This window comes from Drosophila novamexicana, unplaced genomic scaffold (genome assembly GCF_003285875.2).
Source record: "Drosophila novamexicana strain 15010-1031.04,08,12 unplaced genomic scaffold, DnovRS2.1 tig00000877-arrow-arrow-pilon, whole genome shotgun sequence".
Lineage (NCBI taxonomy): Eukaryota > Metazoa > Arthropoda > Insecta > Diptera > Drosophilidae > Drosophila > Drosophila novamexicana.
In genome coordinates this window covers 76464-91555 of record NW_020824831.1, presented here as the reverse complement: position 1 = coordinate 91555, position 15092 = coordinate 76464, and the positions used below count along the sequence as shown (strand labels likewise).

Genomic DNA, 15092 nt, shown 5'->3' with positions numbered 1-15092 from the left:
ATCGAACCGTTTCTTTCTGATTTTATTATAATTACAGCGCTGTATATATATATATATATATATATACTTAACGATAACTCGTTAGTAGATTATCAGTTACGGCTGTTGCGTACAAAGACGCTCGCCATTCTTCGTTTTACATTACATTTACATGAGTTTACGTTAGATTTGTTCTCGTTATAAATATAATCGATATAAAAAATTGTTGTTCGAATTGCTAATCGAGTTGTTTACAAAATGTTGTGCTTGTGTTTTTGTTTTTTTGATTCGAGTCAAGTCACATATAAATGCAGTTTTGCCATGCCATTTCCATATCCGTTTTCCATATACACTTTTCGCTATACTTAAGCCGTAAAAGTTTTTTTACATTTCAATATTAAAGTTAGGGACAATAAATAAGTTATTATAAAATAAGAAACAACAGTTGTTACACTTTGAAAAGACAATTTCAAATGAGCGTCAGTTAATTGTGATTATTACAAGTAATTTGAAAAAAAGTCTTAGCTAATGTATAAACGCATTTTATATTATTTATATTTGTTTTTTTTTTTTTCTCTAAGAGCTCATCGTCAAGTGTTTTGGCTATTGTTGAAAATTAGGAAACGCCTGGGCTACATTATAATTATAATACATTTAATAAACAAATTAGGAATTGCTTATATATTGTTCTCTATACTTTAGCACTGATATGCGAAACCAATATTTCGTTGGTTTCTGGTTTTTTTCTTTCGATTTTTGCTGCTGCTCTTGATTAAAATTAGTACAATACATTCGATTCAATTGACTAGATTTCAATATGGGTGTAGCTGCTTTTGAATTATGGTTTAAGTGCTGCTGCTTTTCTTTATGTTAATTACTTTTAGTTTTCTAATGGGAGGGAGTCGTATTGTGTTTTCTTTTGTGCCATGCGGTTCTCAGTGAATTATGCAAATAATATTTAAACTTATACATATTCAAAATTACAGAGTAAAAAAATGATAATGCTCAATGAATCAAGTGCGCAAGTTGTGTTGATTTGTTCACGCTTAGGTAGAGATAGATAAGGGCGTTCCATTTTATGTGTGTGTTTGTTCTCTCTGCTGCTTCTGAGTATTCTCTGATGCCGTTTTCCGCTGCTTATTTACATAACTAAACACTTTCGCTGGCGTCGCTTTAACGGCTCCGGCTTCAGCACCGCGCGCACCGCCTCCTCGAACACCTAAACAAATAGAGAATTGCATTGAAATAAAATTATGTAGCCGTTGCTTAGGTGTGTCACTTACTTGCTTGAGTCCGCGCTGCGTCAGGGCGGAGCACTCCATGTATTTCACAGCGCGTATTTTGTTCGCAAGCTTCTGGCCTTGTTCGCGTTTAAGCGGCGTCAAACCCTGCTCGGCCAGGCCGCTCAATGTCTCGCGATCGTCACGCAAATCGATTTTGGTGCCTGAAAGCAAGAGGAAGACACCGCAAAGTCATGCCACACCTGAGAGCTAAGATCGCATCAACAAACTTACCCACTAATATGATGGGCGCGTCTGGGCAATGATGTTTGATCTCTGGATACCATTTGGAGGTGACATTTTCGAACGATGAGGGGCTCGCAACGCTGTAGCATATCAGGAAGACATCTGTCTGTGGGTAGGAGAGCGGCCTCAACCGGTCATAGTCCTCTTGGCCGGCGGTATCCCATAGGCCGAGCGACACTTGTATTGTATCCACTTGCATGGGTGCGGAGTAATTATCGAAGCTGTGCGGAAATGAAGGGATTGCATATAAATATGATTAGAGAAGATCAGCGAGCATATGTGGAGAGTTGGAAAAAACTTACACTGTAGGCACATATTCACCGGGAAAACTGTCTGTTGTGTAGGAGATTAGCATGCAAGTCTTTCCGACGGTACCGTCACCAACGACGACACATTTTATGGGTCTTCCGGTTGACATCGTCGAGTCGTGACTGTATTTGCTGAATGAGCGAAATGTGAATGTGAGTGTGCTTTTCGTCAGAATATCTTGTTTTGAATGAATGCGTGCGCATTTAATTCAATTAATTAAGCTATACTTGAGGCAATAAACTCTATACCCAACTCTCTACATCTTATCCGACACCACAATGATATGTATGTAAGTATATATATATAAATATATGTATATATGTATATACATACGAACACACACTGACAATTTAATTAGTTTTAGTGCCGTGGAGAATGTACACTTATGTACATATATTTATATATACGATCAAAGGCTGGCATCAAAAGGTGTGTCCCAGCCGCAAACATAATAAAACGAAAGTTTTATATACACTTCAGGGCCTTTTTTTTTTGGTTTTTTGCAAATAATATTTACGAAAATAGATCATGATGCGGTAGAGACTGCGACACACATAGAGAAATTACGGAACACCAATGTCTAGATACCCTTACTTATTGATAAATATCTAAAGAAAACCGAGAAAACCATAAACCACATTTACTCGGAAGCCTGTCAGATGTACATATGATATATTGCACAGATCTGGTCGCTTCAGGCATATAGTATGTACATACATACATATACATATATTTGTGGCAAAGTAAACAACAAAATAAATATACATATATATTCAAAAACAATCTTATTGGGTTGAAATGAAATAGTATCCCATAAAATATGGTGCCAACTGTATGTGCGTAACTTTAAGCCTGCAGAATTTGATAAAAATTGATTTAAGCTATCAATTGATCATGAATACACATATATACATATGTATATACATTATTTTCTACTTAGGGATGCCTCCTTCAATGTGTTACAGATTTCATCACAAAATTAAATTACTCTCTCTCGTACTCTCACTCTCTCTCTCTACGCACACACACGCGCGCACACACAACAGCAAAATGGCAATAGTGTCGTCGACAAGAGCCCTCGGGGGCGCCAATGGAGCAGTGCGTCTGAATGGGCGTCGAGGCAAGCTGGAGGGGCGGCAACAGACGAATGCGCCCAAATGTTGGACGGACGCGCATTGTTAAAAATAGATACAATTAAGTACAAATAATGCAGGCGGTGGCAGCGCTTGCGACCCCACAACAGACAAGCGGCTGGGCTTTAACCGTAATTTGTAATGCCAATTCAATTACAGTTTAAGTGAAAAAGCAGCGGACATACATATCATTGCACATGCAATGCAAGTGCAGAGCAGGGCGCGCTGATCTCTCCCTCTCTCTTATTGTTATGGTCGAGCGCTGCTGCAGCGCTGGACATTCGTCACTTTCGCTCTGTTGTTGTTTTGCTATCAGCGGGCGCCGCAACCGCAGGCCGCTGCCAGCAGCTGCCGCACGTTCACATTTTGCGTGCAGTTTAGCTTATATTGATATACACAAGCAAATGTATATGTATATAACCAGGTTAATACCGTTTCTTAACTATCCTTTGTCTGCGGCGGCAGATTGGAATCGTGTATTGTAATCGAGCTGTTTTGTACTTTGCTTATATCACTGGTATTTGTATTTGTATGCAGCACACACTCATGCACATGTAATGCGTTGGTAAACACGCATGCACAAACTAACGTTTCAACTAACTTTAACACTATTTTATTATTATTTTAATAAATTAATAATCATTTAAGTGGCAGCGCAGCGTTTGTATTTTCTTTAAATCTGCTTTTTTGTTGTACACCAACACTCACGCACACACGCGCACACATACACGCCTTCTTTTGACAGCGTCGCTCAACTCTGACAAGCAGTGTTGCAATGCGCGTCAGCGAAATCATCGATTTTAACGCTGCACAACACTCAAAGTTATTATGCTGGCTGAAATGAGTAAATTGTTTATTGTCAGCCGTTTTATCAGTTATAATAAACTAATTCAAGGCGCACTTGGTTCAAAATTGTGCAGCAAAACATTCTGTCTGAGTGCTGCTAAATATTCGGATACGGGTCAAGGCGATGCACCAAGCGTATTGGTCGAAAAAGATGCCAACATCACATTGATTGGTATCAACAGAGAGCAACAGCGCAATTCAATTGATGCAGCCACCGCGGTGAAGCTAAGCGAGGCTATCAATCAATTTGAGGCGGATGACACGTCGCCTGTGGGAGTGCTATACGGCGTGGGCGGCTCTTTCTCAGCCGGCTATGATTTGAAAGAATTGGAAGCGGAGGCGCAACGCGGCAGTCTGAACTTTTTGCTGCGCCATGAGGGCTCTGTGGGTCCCACCAGGCGGCACCTACGCAAACCCATTATATGCGGCATCAGCGGTTTCTGTGTGGCCAGCGGCCTAGAACTGGCACTACTCTGCGATCTTCGAGTCATGGAAGACACGGCTGTGCTAGGCTTCTTCAATCGCCGATTGGGCGTGCCCATAAGCGATGGCGGCACCGTGCGTCTGCTTGCTGCAGTGGGCTACTCAAATGCTGTCGATATTATAGAGACGGGTCGGCGTGTGTACGCCACAGAGGCACTGCGCATTGGACTAGTCAATCGAATTGTGGCCACAGGCACAGCGCTGGGCCAGGCAGTCAACCTGGCATTTTCGATAGCCAAGTTTCCATTGGCCTCGCTGCAGCACGATCGTAATGCGACACTGGATAATGCCAATGTCTATGCGCGTCCAGGTTTTCACTCAGCCGTAAGCAACGAGATCATGAATGTGACTGCGGCCATGGTAACGGATATGCAGGAGGGCGTCAAGCGTTTCAAAACATGTAAGTACATTTTATTATAAGAAGTTCTTTTATCATAAATCCTTTCTATGCAGCTGAAGCAAAAGGCCCCAAAACGGATGCCTGGCACATTAAGCAGAAGTCTCTACCGGATTGGGAGAGAGCCGAAATCGAAATAGAGCAACAGCTAAAGGAGAAGAAATAACGAAATTGAAATATTCCACATCTCAAAAGCATTTAGTGCAATAGCATGTAATATATGTAAATAAGAATGGGTTTTTATTCGTTTATTTTTTGTTGCTGTTGTTTGTTTATTCACATATAATATATTTTTTAAATTAGTTGCACACAAATCGTTTACGATTTGAGTTTTGAGTTTATTTCAATATTCACAACAATTACAATAACGAAATTTCCTTGAAATTAAGCCTAACTACAAAAAAGAGTAAGAGGAAAAGCACAAAATTTGTTTCGTGTGTGTGTGTGGTTGTTTGTTTCATAATTAGTTTATAATATATAAAAAATATGCTAGTATTAAGTACTCGTACACACATTCAATTTTTTTTTAATTGTTAGGCCAAGCGAGCTCTTGTTAATTTTTGTTTTTGTTTCAAGCGATTTTTGCTGTTAATAAGTACATATATATATGGATATATGTTTTTCTTTAAATGGTTGTTGCTTATAGGCTAAAAATTGTTAACGAAAGGAATTGTTATTATTGCACTTAAGTCGAGAAAAACAAACGAAGCTCAATGCAAAAAAGGCTGCTGTTGTACAAACTAGTTTAAAAATCGACTGAAAAAATCGTTTTCATAGAGTTACGCATATTTAAATGCGCACACGTACGCACTTTTTGTTGTTGTTCTTTTTTTTTTTGTAATTCATCGTACATCATTAATGGTTAACATTTACAATCGTTTATTATACTTAAGCCAAAAAGTTTGTCATACAAATATTGCACAAAAAATGGATCGGACTGTGAGTTTTGCACACCAATATTAAATTGCTAAACCTTCAATCAAGTGGTGGTATGAGTTCATATATCGTTTCAGATATTACATATGGTATTTAGAAACCTAAAGACCACAATACAATAAGTACATATACATATTTACAAATGAAAAAGCCAAGGCGCGCCTTCTGTATAAAAAATATGCGTTATAAAGCAATTGCAATTTGCTGCGACATTAGCTGGCGGCGTGCTATAAGTACTATATAGTAATTTATATATATATATGCAGATATATATGTAATGCTTTATGTTAATACAGCATTAATATCCAATTACTTGAGACGCTGTGTTACATTGGCCAGCGCCACGGCAAATGCCTGCAGCGCCGAGAAGGGATACTGAAAATCCAAGGTGTACGCATTGCCATCAATGCGTCCAAATTGCATTACCTGTAAGAGATCAAGAGTTTTATCTATATGCTAAATATGGTCACATACATAACGGTATTCAATAAATATAGCCAAAAATAATCGGCATGCCGAATATAGCCGTTATTTATGGTTAGAGATTGATTTGGGTCCGCACCTGCTTGCCACGAAATTCAATTTGAAAATTCTTGGCCGATTCCTGGGTGACGCGTCCGCCAAAGTCCAGCTGATACACTTGGCTCATCTCGTTCCACATGGGCGCCTTGTTGTGCATCACGAACTCGCGACGCACTGGCGCCGTATTGGCGCAACTGGCACTGCCATTTGGCTCGATCTTGCCACGTTTAAGCTGTACATAGGAAAGCAGGTTATGTTTATGAATTGGAATTATTTACCAGCTGCAGAGCTCACCTTCTGGCGTAGCTGCGCCTTTTGGAATGTTTCCAGATCGCGATACTGCTTTCCATTGCCATTGCCATTGCAGGCGCTGCCCATTTCCTCGCCGGACCCATTCGTAAGATTGCCCTCATCGTCGGAGCTCTCAATGATGCTCGGCTTCTTGCGCTGACGGCGATTCAGGAGCGGCGAGTTGAGTATGTGGCGTATGGGCGAGTTGCTCTGCTGTCGCTTGTTCTTCTTGCTGGCCGCCGGCGAAGCGGGAGAGCTGCGCGGCAACCGCTGCGGCGTCGATGGCGGCGTCAATCGACCCTCATCCAGATCACGCAAACGACTGATGATATTTTCGAGAGTGGTCAAAGCCTGAAATGGAAAGGAAAGTTGAATAGGATCTACAGTGCTGGATATATTGGATCTATATTGCTGCTTGAATTTGAGCCAGCGACTTCCCATATGTCAGCCCAATGTTTAAAGTTTTCTAAACTTTACGGAAACCGACACTGTTAAGGTCTACAAGATGTGCCTAAATAAAAGCTATAAGACGATATTTACCGATTTACAGTAAACTTTATATTTATCGATTTCAGTTATATAATGCAAATTATCGATCAATTTAAAATTTAAATCAACGAACTGCGACACAAAAACCTATACGAATAATTTGGTATATTATATATAGGTCTTATAATCGGAGAAGCCCTCATCTGCCTTTATACACATATTTGAACAACTCCTCCCTTCTGGTCACTAAATGGCTGCAGGGTATCATAAGAAAAAGTCTTAATCGTTGCCCAGTTCTCACCTGCGTGTGCAGAGACACCGATGCTTTGGCCTCCACGGGTGTCGCCTCCACAGTGCCGCAGGACACGCTGCCCGTTTCCGAATGCTGTCGCTCCAGCGTGCTGGCTTTGCTGGCGCCCTGGGTCTGGCTTTGGCTGGGCGCCGGTTCCTTGCGCCGCCAGCGCACCTCGGACAGTTGCTTGACAAAACTAAAGCTATTTTCCTGCTTGCGTGCGAGCAGAGGCGTTGAGTTCTCCGTGCTGCTGCCCGCTGCCAGCTCCTTGCTGCGTCCATAACCAAAGCGATGTTTGCGGGTGAAAAGCGGACTGTCCGTGAAGCTAGTGATGACGTCGAAGCGTTTCTTGGGCGTCGGTTTGCTTGGGACCGCTACATCAGCTGCCGGCGTTGGCTCCTTGGCGGGTTCCACAACGACCGTGGTGATCTCGTCCAGCGCCGCGCTGGCCGCTGGCTGACAGCGCTTGCAAATGCTAGCAGGATTCATGTTGTTGCGGCACTTGAAGCACAGCGTATTAGCCGCGCTGCTGCAGGCGCTGCTGTCGGAGATCTCCTGCAGCTTGCGCACCACCTGCTCGTGCTCTTTGCTGGACAGTTTCGTTTGCAGCGAGAGCAAATCGCAGGAGTCCAGGCTCTTCGATTTGCCCGTCTGCTGAAGCTTGTGCCTGCGCGCGTCCGACTGCTGCTGCCGCTTGCGGTTACGATTGCGCCGCTTATCCACCAGGATAAGCCGCTTGTTAGGCGCATCCTTGCGCAGCGCCGACAAGGCCTCATCCGAAGGCGTTATGGCCACCGAATCCAAATAGCCCACACTGCAGCTGCGCGTTATGGAGTCGGGCAACGCGGGTGCTATAGAAACCACAGTCGGGGTGCGTTTCATGCTGCCGCTGGTGGCAGCTGAGGAAGTTGCGGTGGCATTGCTGCTGCTGGTGGTGGGTGTTGGCGACTGCGTCTCCTCATCTATGTAGAGCATGTCGCGTCGCTTCGTTGTGGAGCTGGCAGGCGCTGCGCACTTAATAGCCCGTGCGTCCATGCGCTCCAGATTGAGATTGAGATTGAGCGGCACCGGATTCACATGACTGTTGGCGGAGCGTACCGGCTCCGACATGAGCGCATTCTTCACCTGCACCACATTGTTGGCATAGTCGGCATTGCTCGAATAGGACATCAAGGTGGTCTGGCCGGCGGCGGGCACGGCGGGCCGCTCGAAAATGATATCCGACGGCGCCACCGCGTTCTTGGGCGATTGTAGCGTCGGCACGGAGCCATCGCAGTAGAGCGGAGATATGGCATGCCGGGACTGGCAGCTTGAATTGGAGCTGGAGCGGCTGTAGCTGTTCTTGAAGCTGCTTATGGTCTTGGGACGCGTGAGATTCTTGCTGCAGCTGGCAACAGGCGCGGCACAGGCAGCGTTCGCGGCACCACCGGAGCAGCTGGCAGGCGCCTGATGCAGCAGCACGGTGGTGCAGGAGCTGCCGCTGGCATTGCCAGCCGCATCCTGAGATTCATTCGAGGAGTCATCGTCATAGCTCTCGGCACGTGCCAGCGGACTAAGACCCACCGAGGAGGCACCTCCACTGCCTCCATTGACAGTCAGCGTGTGCGTGTTCTTGTGGCGCGCCAGTATCCGATTCGGGCGCGGCGACATGGGCGCTATCGGCGGTGCGGAGGCGCCGCCCTCGTTGAGCCGACGCAGTGGCATTATTGGTGGCTTCAGAGCAGCGATCGCTTCCTGAGTAGCGCTCGTTACGCTTACATGAGGCACTAGTGCATCCGTGTTGTGATTATGATTGTAATTATGATGATGCTCCTCCTCGTCCTCAGAGAAGAGATTCGGATTGAAGCTGGGATCGGGCCCGGTCGGAAAATCATCGCGCAGCTCCGTTATGACCAGCGTCATTTGACGCGGCTGCAAATGCAGTAGGGACGTCTTATAAGTTACTTGGCCTAAATTGGCTGGGACGGTTTTGGCAAGTCCATGGATCTTGAATTTCGTGCCCCAAATATTGGAGGTCACCTCCACCAGCTTGACTTCCTGCTTGGAAAATATGTGAAAATTAACGCATGCCACCTCAGATTATCGGATTCTCTCTCTCTCTCTTTCTCTTTCTGTCTCTCTCTTACCTCGGGCAGTGTATCCACATAGGCCAGCTCATCGAGGCTATCAGGATCGTTGCCCCCATTGCCACTGGCCGCACGATCTCCGTTCTGTTGACGCCGCTTGGCGCGCACACGGCGTTTCCTGGGTGTGCGAGGCGAGCCAAAGCGGGAGCGCTCATCGAAATCGCTGTCGGAGGAATCGGTGCGTCCGCTGTTGCCCGTCGTGGTGGACTGACTGGATCCGGAGCTGCTTTTGGCCTCGGCCGCATATTGGAAATACAGCGAGTTGTCTGAAAAGTGCAATTTGGCTTAGCATTAAGGTTAAGTGTGCTGCGTGTGGTTCACCATACCATTGACTTGTGGATCAAAGATGACAAACTCCGGGCGTATTTTGGAGGTGCGCTTGCCCTTGAGCAGCGGCACCAGGCCGCCCAGATATTCCAAGTAGAGCGTATAGCAGGTGCCAGAGCTAAGATTGGAGTCATCATCGTGCCGTATCATGGTGCAATGCAACCGTGTCGAGCACAGAGGCGGACGCGACACAAAATCACGCAGCGACTTGAGATCAGGTACACAGCACTGCAGCAGCAGGGACATGGATTAGGATTAACTGAAAACAATTGTAGGCTGATGGACTTACTCGTATGGTTTGAGCAAACAAATTGCCAATGAGCGACTTAATCCTAGAAGGCAACGGCAGCAGTGGCAACAGCATCTCGGAGCCAACGCTCGCCTGGATCTGCAGCCGGCAGAGCAGCTGCAGCGAGGCCACACGTCGTGAGACCCAAGCGATGTGCACCTGTGTGCCCGTGGCTATGAACAAACGCTTGTCGTTGTGCCCCCACGTGATGGCTGATACGGTGGCGCTACTGCAGGGTATGTGCGCCTGGTAAAGGCATGCGCCCGATTCCGTATAGAACTTGACTAGATTGTTATAGAAGCTAGGCGTGCCCAGATCCTCCAGTTTGCCGTCCAAGCCCAGGCCAGCGCTATTGTTGCGCAGTGTGCCGGCGACGGCGAGCAGCTCTCGTGAGTTGCTCCATTCCATGACCATGCCCAGGGCGCCGTTAAGGCAGGTGTTGATATGTGCGGGTGAGACGTCGTCAAACGACTTTAACAAATAGATATATCCATTCTGGAAGCTGACCGCCAGAACAAAAGAGCGCTTGGCTAGAAAACGCGAGAGGGAGGGAAATGTGGAATTGATTGATTGACTGATTAAAGACCGACACAATAGATATTTCAATAGATCTGCTCAACGAGTAAGATTTTCTTATTATTTAAATTAAATAGTGAACTGAACGAAAACTTTTGATAAATCCGCTTTGTATACCCCATATGGAACAATTTCCTCTTACTCACCGGCATTTGTTACACCGGGCTCGGCTTCCTCGCCCTCCTCCATTTTAAACTTCTCGCAGGACCAGGCCATCGATGTGATGGGGACATCATTGGAGAGCTGCACCTGCGACACCATCGCACCGTGCACATCCATGACAATCACCTGACCCTGGGTGGTGCCAAAGTAAACCTGCTGATCATCGGGCGTCCAAATGCCGCACGTAATGGTCGACTCCAGATTCAACATGGATGACCAATAGCGCTGGCCCGCGACAGAGCCGACGAGGACGAAGCCATCCTGATAGCAAATGAGCGCCATGCGACCATCGTGTGACCAGGAGAAATGCGTGACCGGTGTATTCCGATCGTTGATCAGCTCAATGGACCAACGACCCTCGTATTTGATCCACACAAAGATAATGCCAGAGCTGTCGCAGGAGGCGAGCTTTTGATACGGCTCATTCCACTTGACAAGTATTACCTAAAGAAAGACCGTGGTTGGGTCTTGAGGGGCTCAACAAAATGTAAAAGTGCTTCGCTTACGTCCGAACGATGACCTCGCAGATTGTAGTTGGTTCGCAGTGGATAGTCCATGTTTTTGCGGCAGTGCGAGGTGGTGAATGTGACGCCCACAATGCCGCGTATATTTCCGGTTGCCAGCCAGCCCTCCTGGTAGTAGTTCGTGCGGTTTAGCTTCCAGCCCTCATCCTGTAATGCAAATAAGAAAAAGAATCAAAATCAAATTGAGTATCCTTTGCGCACAGCTGCCGACAGGATGAGCTTGCCAACTCACCCAAGCAGCCGCCAATTGACAGTCAAATGCGCGCAAATGCGCCTGTAAAATGGATTATCCCGCTAGCAGTAGCTGCCTTTGACTGCCGTCCCACTTTGCAGCACACTTAACTGACATTTGTAAGCACTCAATATGCTGTTTTTAATACCCTGTACTCATGGAAGGTGTTAAACAGGGTACAACTACAAGATATGCACATTGTCTGTCGTCTAAGACACTGTAATAAATTTTACTACAGGGTATTTCTGGGCCAAACAATTTTTTTAAACCTTTTTTATTGATCTATATACACGAAGCTCAGTATAAATAATTTTTTTGGCTATTTTAAAGCTAGGTACAAGGTTGTAACCACTTAACTTATAATTATGTAAGCCTATTAATATTTAAGGACTTAGGACTTAAAGATAGTACATCCAGACAGTAAGAGATACTGATCTTAAAAAATGTTAGAGCTATTTAGAACTGAATACAGGGTATCATTTAGTCAATCATAGCCCATCAGAGATTGTATGTTTGCTGTGCATTTAAAAGTATAAACCTAAGTAAGAAGCTCAGATAGTTAAGGCACTTTTGACTCGAATATAGAGTATCTTATAGTCGAGCATTGAGGTTTAAAGTATTCTTTGACTTTCTTGCTGACAAGTCTAGAAGACACATGTGTGAATGTGCACAAATGCACGTTAGATCATTTGAGAACTGAGTACAAGGTATATTCTACATTTTCGATTGATAAAGGTGTCTATTGGAATTTATATACACATGAATATTTGAACAACAGCTCGAGAGTCTCACAGCTCATTACAGGGTATATAATAGTCGTGCATTCTTATTTACAGCAATGATATGAATGCCCATCACTTTGTGTACAATTGTGTGCGCATTAGGATAAGCTTAAGGACACTTGTAAACTGACTATTGGGTATTTCTCAGTCGAGCACTTTTGATAAACTAATTTAAACTTATTTCTCCATCTGGCACTTGAGCTGTTCTGCAGCATTCAGACTGCATTCACAATTTTTGCCTTTGGCATCAGCCGCATCTTCCTCCCTCCCCTCCCCGCCTCTCTCACTGGCACCCACGCGCAACACCCCCTGGGACCCACAGCAGCCAGCCGCACCACTCGTCAGATTGTAGACTCCAACTTTTGAGCGGCTTTTGCAATTGCTCTGCTGATTATATTTCACAAAGTGTGGCCTACATTTGAGCGCCAATTGGTGGCAGGTGATAAGCTGCAAAGTTCAGTTTTCATTTCAGGCTGCGAGGCCCAAGGAACTTGACTGGCCGAGTCGGGCGCATTGGGCTAATCCCCGCTAAGCCAAAATGGTCAATATTATTATCTGTCTTTCTTATTTTTTTAAGGCCAAATCCAATTTGCGAGGCATAAATTAAAATGCCAGTAACAACAATTTATTTCGCAATTTCCGCTTGGCCAGCTGCGAAGAGTGCATAGCTTTTTATTGATTTCAGTTGGGCCACACCCACACACACGCCTTAATTGGTTTACTAGCCCGTTTGATGCCCGCCGCTGTCAAATGCAATTACGTAATGGACATTGCCTGGATCTATGCGAACCCTCCCCGCTACCAATTGAAATTTGCGCACATTTGCGTTAAATGAATTAAATAGGGAAAAAATATGATAATAAAATATTTTCAGCAAACCAATTGCCGCATTTTGTGGCACATTTCAACGTGGCGTTCAATGACGGCGCCCAATTATAAAGCGCATTTCTTTGTGGAGAGTGTTATTAACCTTTCATTGGGCCACTTGAAGACAACGTCTGGGCCATCAGCGGCCTCTATATGCGATACGAAGTATGTAAATATATCTGCATTTAATAAACACTTGAGACAAAAACATTTAAGAAAGTTCAGCTGAATGAGCTCAACTGCCAGATGCCCTGTAAACAGTTTTATGAAATGTACATGAATCAATTCAATTCAAGCAATTCAATTAAGTTGCCTAATTCATATCTATCGGAATTTATCGAACGTGTGAAGATTTATGAATATAAAACATCTTTTATTCACTTGATTACTGCGAGATTTGTATTAATAAAATCCTTTAAAGATAAGATAAGCTATAATAGGACCTCCACCTCAAATCGAAATCACATAGTCTCTGAGTTAAGACGGACTGAATATTATAGTAGATAGATAGTATAGGACCTTCAAACATGTGATTATTGTGCACTTTTAAAATAAACTCGAAATAAGTTGTTGAAGAACCCGCATACCAAATTTAGTAGCTCTAGCTTAAATACTTTCTGACTTAGAAGTACTGGACATTATAGTAACTGGATAACATGTAGAACAGTTGTTAAAATTGGATCCCTAAACATGTGATTATCATGCGGTTAATAAATGGTAAAAGAACCTGCATACCAGATTTCGTAGTTCTAGTACGGCTATGTCTATACCAAGCATATTCGCGTGACTCGCAGGTTCAACTGTATTTAGTTTTACAAGTTTCAAGTTCATCCAAAAGAATAAGAAGTTTCATATTAGAGTTCCCACCCATTTTCCGACCGTGAATATGAATGTTTGAAAGTAAGTAAGTAAGTAAGAAAGTAAATAAGTAAAAATAATCAAATTATAATTATAATTATTGGAAATATCCTTAAAGAAAAGTTTGAAAACCTTTGTTTTAAACTATTTAAACACAAAATAAATGATTTAACGTTAAATGGCTTGCAAATTAGCTGAAAACCGATCGAACGGAAGTAGAAAATGCTTTACTCCAGAGTTTTCCATGCGTTTCATCACGAATTTGTACATTTTACGATGATTGCATTTGGTATATGATTTATTCTGCATGTAGAAATAATGGTTTTTGTACATTTTCATATAGATTGATAAAGATATAGAAAAGAGATTTCAAACAAAATGATCAGACCGTACCAGCTTTACATTTAATCAACCCAATTTACCACATTTGTGCAGGGTATTTGGGGAACACTTGAGTTAAATACGTTTCCACAAGCTTGCAGATATATTCCGACATTTTCATGTCCATTTTATGGACGTTTTATTGCCATGGAGCAAATCGGCATTTCAATATTCAGTATTCGGCAATATTTTTAGTGCTTTTCAATGTTTATTAAGCTCAACTAAAATGCACTCGGGGTAAATGCAGTCAACATGCAGTAAATTAAAAAATAAAAAGCAAAAACACGATTTCAAAATATCGAAATTTTGTTACAATTTGATCACGAAATTGTTTGAAAAAATCTAAAGAAAAAACACGCGCCTCATACGAAGCATAGCAAGAAAATGGAATATAAAAGCGAATTAAAAGTTTTTGGACCACAAAAGAAAATGTTTTAATCGCTGGTTCAATAATCACTTGATGTGGCCTTCGGGCGCCTCGGCCAGTTTTCTGCTGCCATTGACAACATTAAATGCAATTTTCATTAATGCCGTAATTGAATTTCATAAAGAGGCAGCCGAGTCCCTGCCAAGTTGAAAGTTGAGCGGGCGTCTTTGGGAGGCATGTCTTGCCTTAGCGTTGACAGGCCATCAGCTGGTCGCTTTATGCCACTTGCCACTTGCCACTTGCAACTTGTTAGCTTGTTAACAGCTGCCACATCGAAGTGCAATGCGGAAATTGCTTTGATTGCAACAGCAACAACTTCCGTCCTAGCATTGTCCCGG

At 43.7% G+C, this 15092-nt stretch overlaps 3 protein-coding genes across 4 annotated transcripts in view; 1 reads left to right on the top strand and 2 right to left on the bottom strand.

Annotated features, from left to right (window-relative positions):
- Positions 1 to 40: 40 nt before the first annotated feature.
- Positions 41 to 3669, bottom strand: LOC115764854 (ras-related C3 botulinum toxin substrate 1). The gene is made up of 5 exons (XM_030708123.1): positions 3380 to 3669; positions 1808 to 1945; positions 1494 to 1726; positions 1263 to 1423; positions 41 to 1198 (listed from the first exon to the last, which is right to left on the bottom strand). The coding sequence occupies exons 2-5, from the start codon at positions 1921 to 1923 to the stop codon at positions 1121 to 1123; spliced, it is 588 nt and encodes a 195-aa protein (XP_030563983.1). The 5' UTR covers positions 1924 to 1945; positions 3380 to 3669; the 3' UTR covers positions 41 to 1120.
- A 101-nt stretch (positions 3670 to 3770) lies between these two features.
- LOC115764853 (probable enoyl-CoA hydratase) lies at positions 3771 to 5215 on the top strand. The gene is made up of 2 exons (XM_030708122.1): positions 3771 to 4676; positions 4730 to 5215. The coding sequence occupies exons 1-2, from the start codon at positions 3776 to 3778 to the stop codon at positions 4837 to 4839; spliced, it is 1011 nt and encodes a 336-aa protein (XP_030563982.1). The 5' UTR covers positions 3771 to 3775; the 3' UTR covers positions 4840 to 5215.
- Positions 5216 to 5313: 98 nt separating this feature from the next.
- The window catches only part of LOC115764855 (tubby-related protein 4), a 30175-nt gene continuing 20396 nt past the window's right edge, over positions 5314 to 15092 (bottom strand). Inside the window, exons 2-10 of one of the 2 annotated variants that reach the window (XM_030708124.1) lie at positions 11190 to 11354; positions 10668 to 11127; positions 9946 to 10475; positions 9656 to 9884; positions 9330 to 9595; positions 7213 to 9243; positions 6426 to 6773; positions 6172 to 6363; positions 5314 to 6035 (exon numbers count right to left, since the gene is read on the bottom strand). In XM_030708124.1, coding sequence (XP_030563984.1) covers positions 5919 to 6035; positions 6172 to 6363; positions 6426 to 6773; positions 7213 to 9243; positions 9330 to 9595; positions 9656 to 9884; positions 9946 to 10475; positions 10668 to 11127; positions 11190 to 11354 — 4338 coding nt within the window. In that variant the 3' untranslated portion in view covers positions 5314 to 5918. The remainder of the gene's footprint in view (positions 6036 to 6171; positions 6364 to 6425; positions 6774 to 7212; positions 9244 to 9329; positions 9596 to 9655; positions 9885 to 9945; positions 10476 to 10667; positions 11128 to 11189; positions 11355 to 15092) is intronic. The other variant, XM_030708125.1, reaches the window with a different exon arrangement.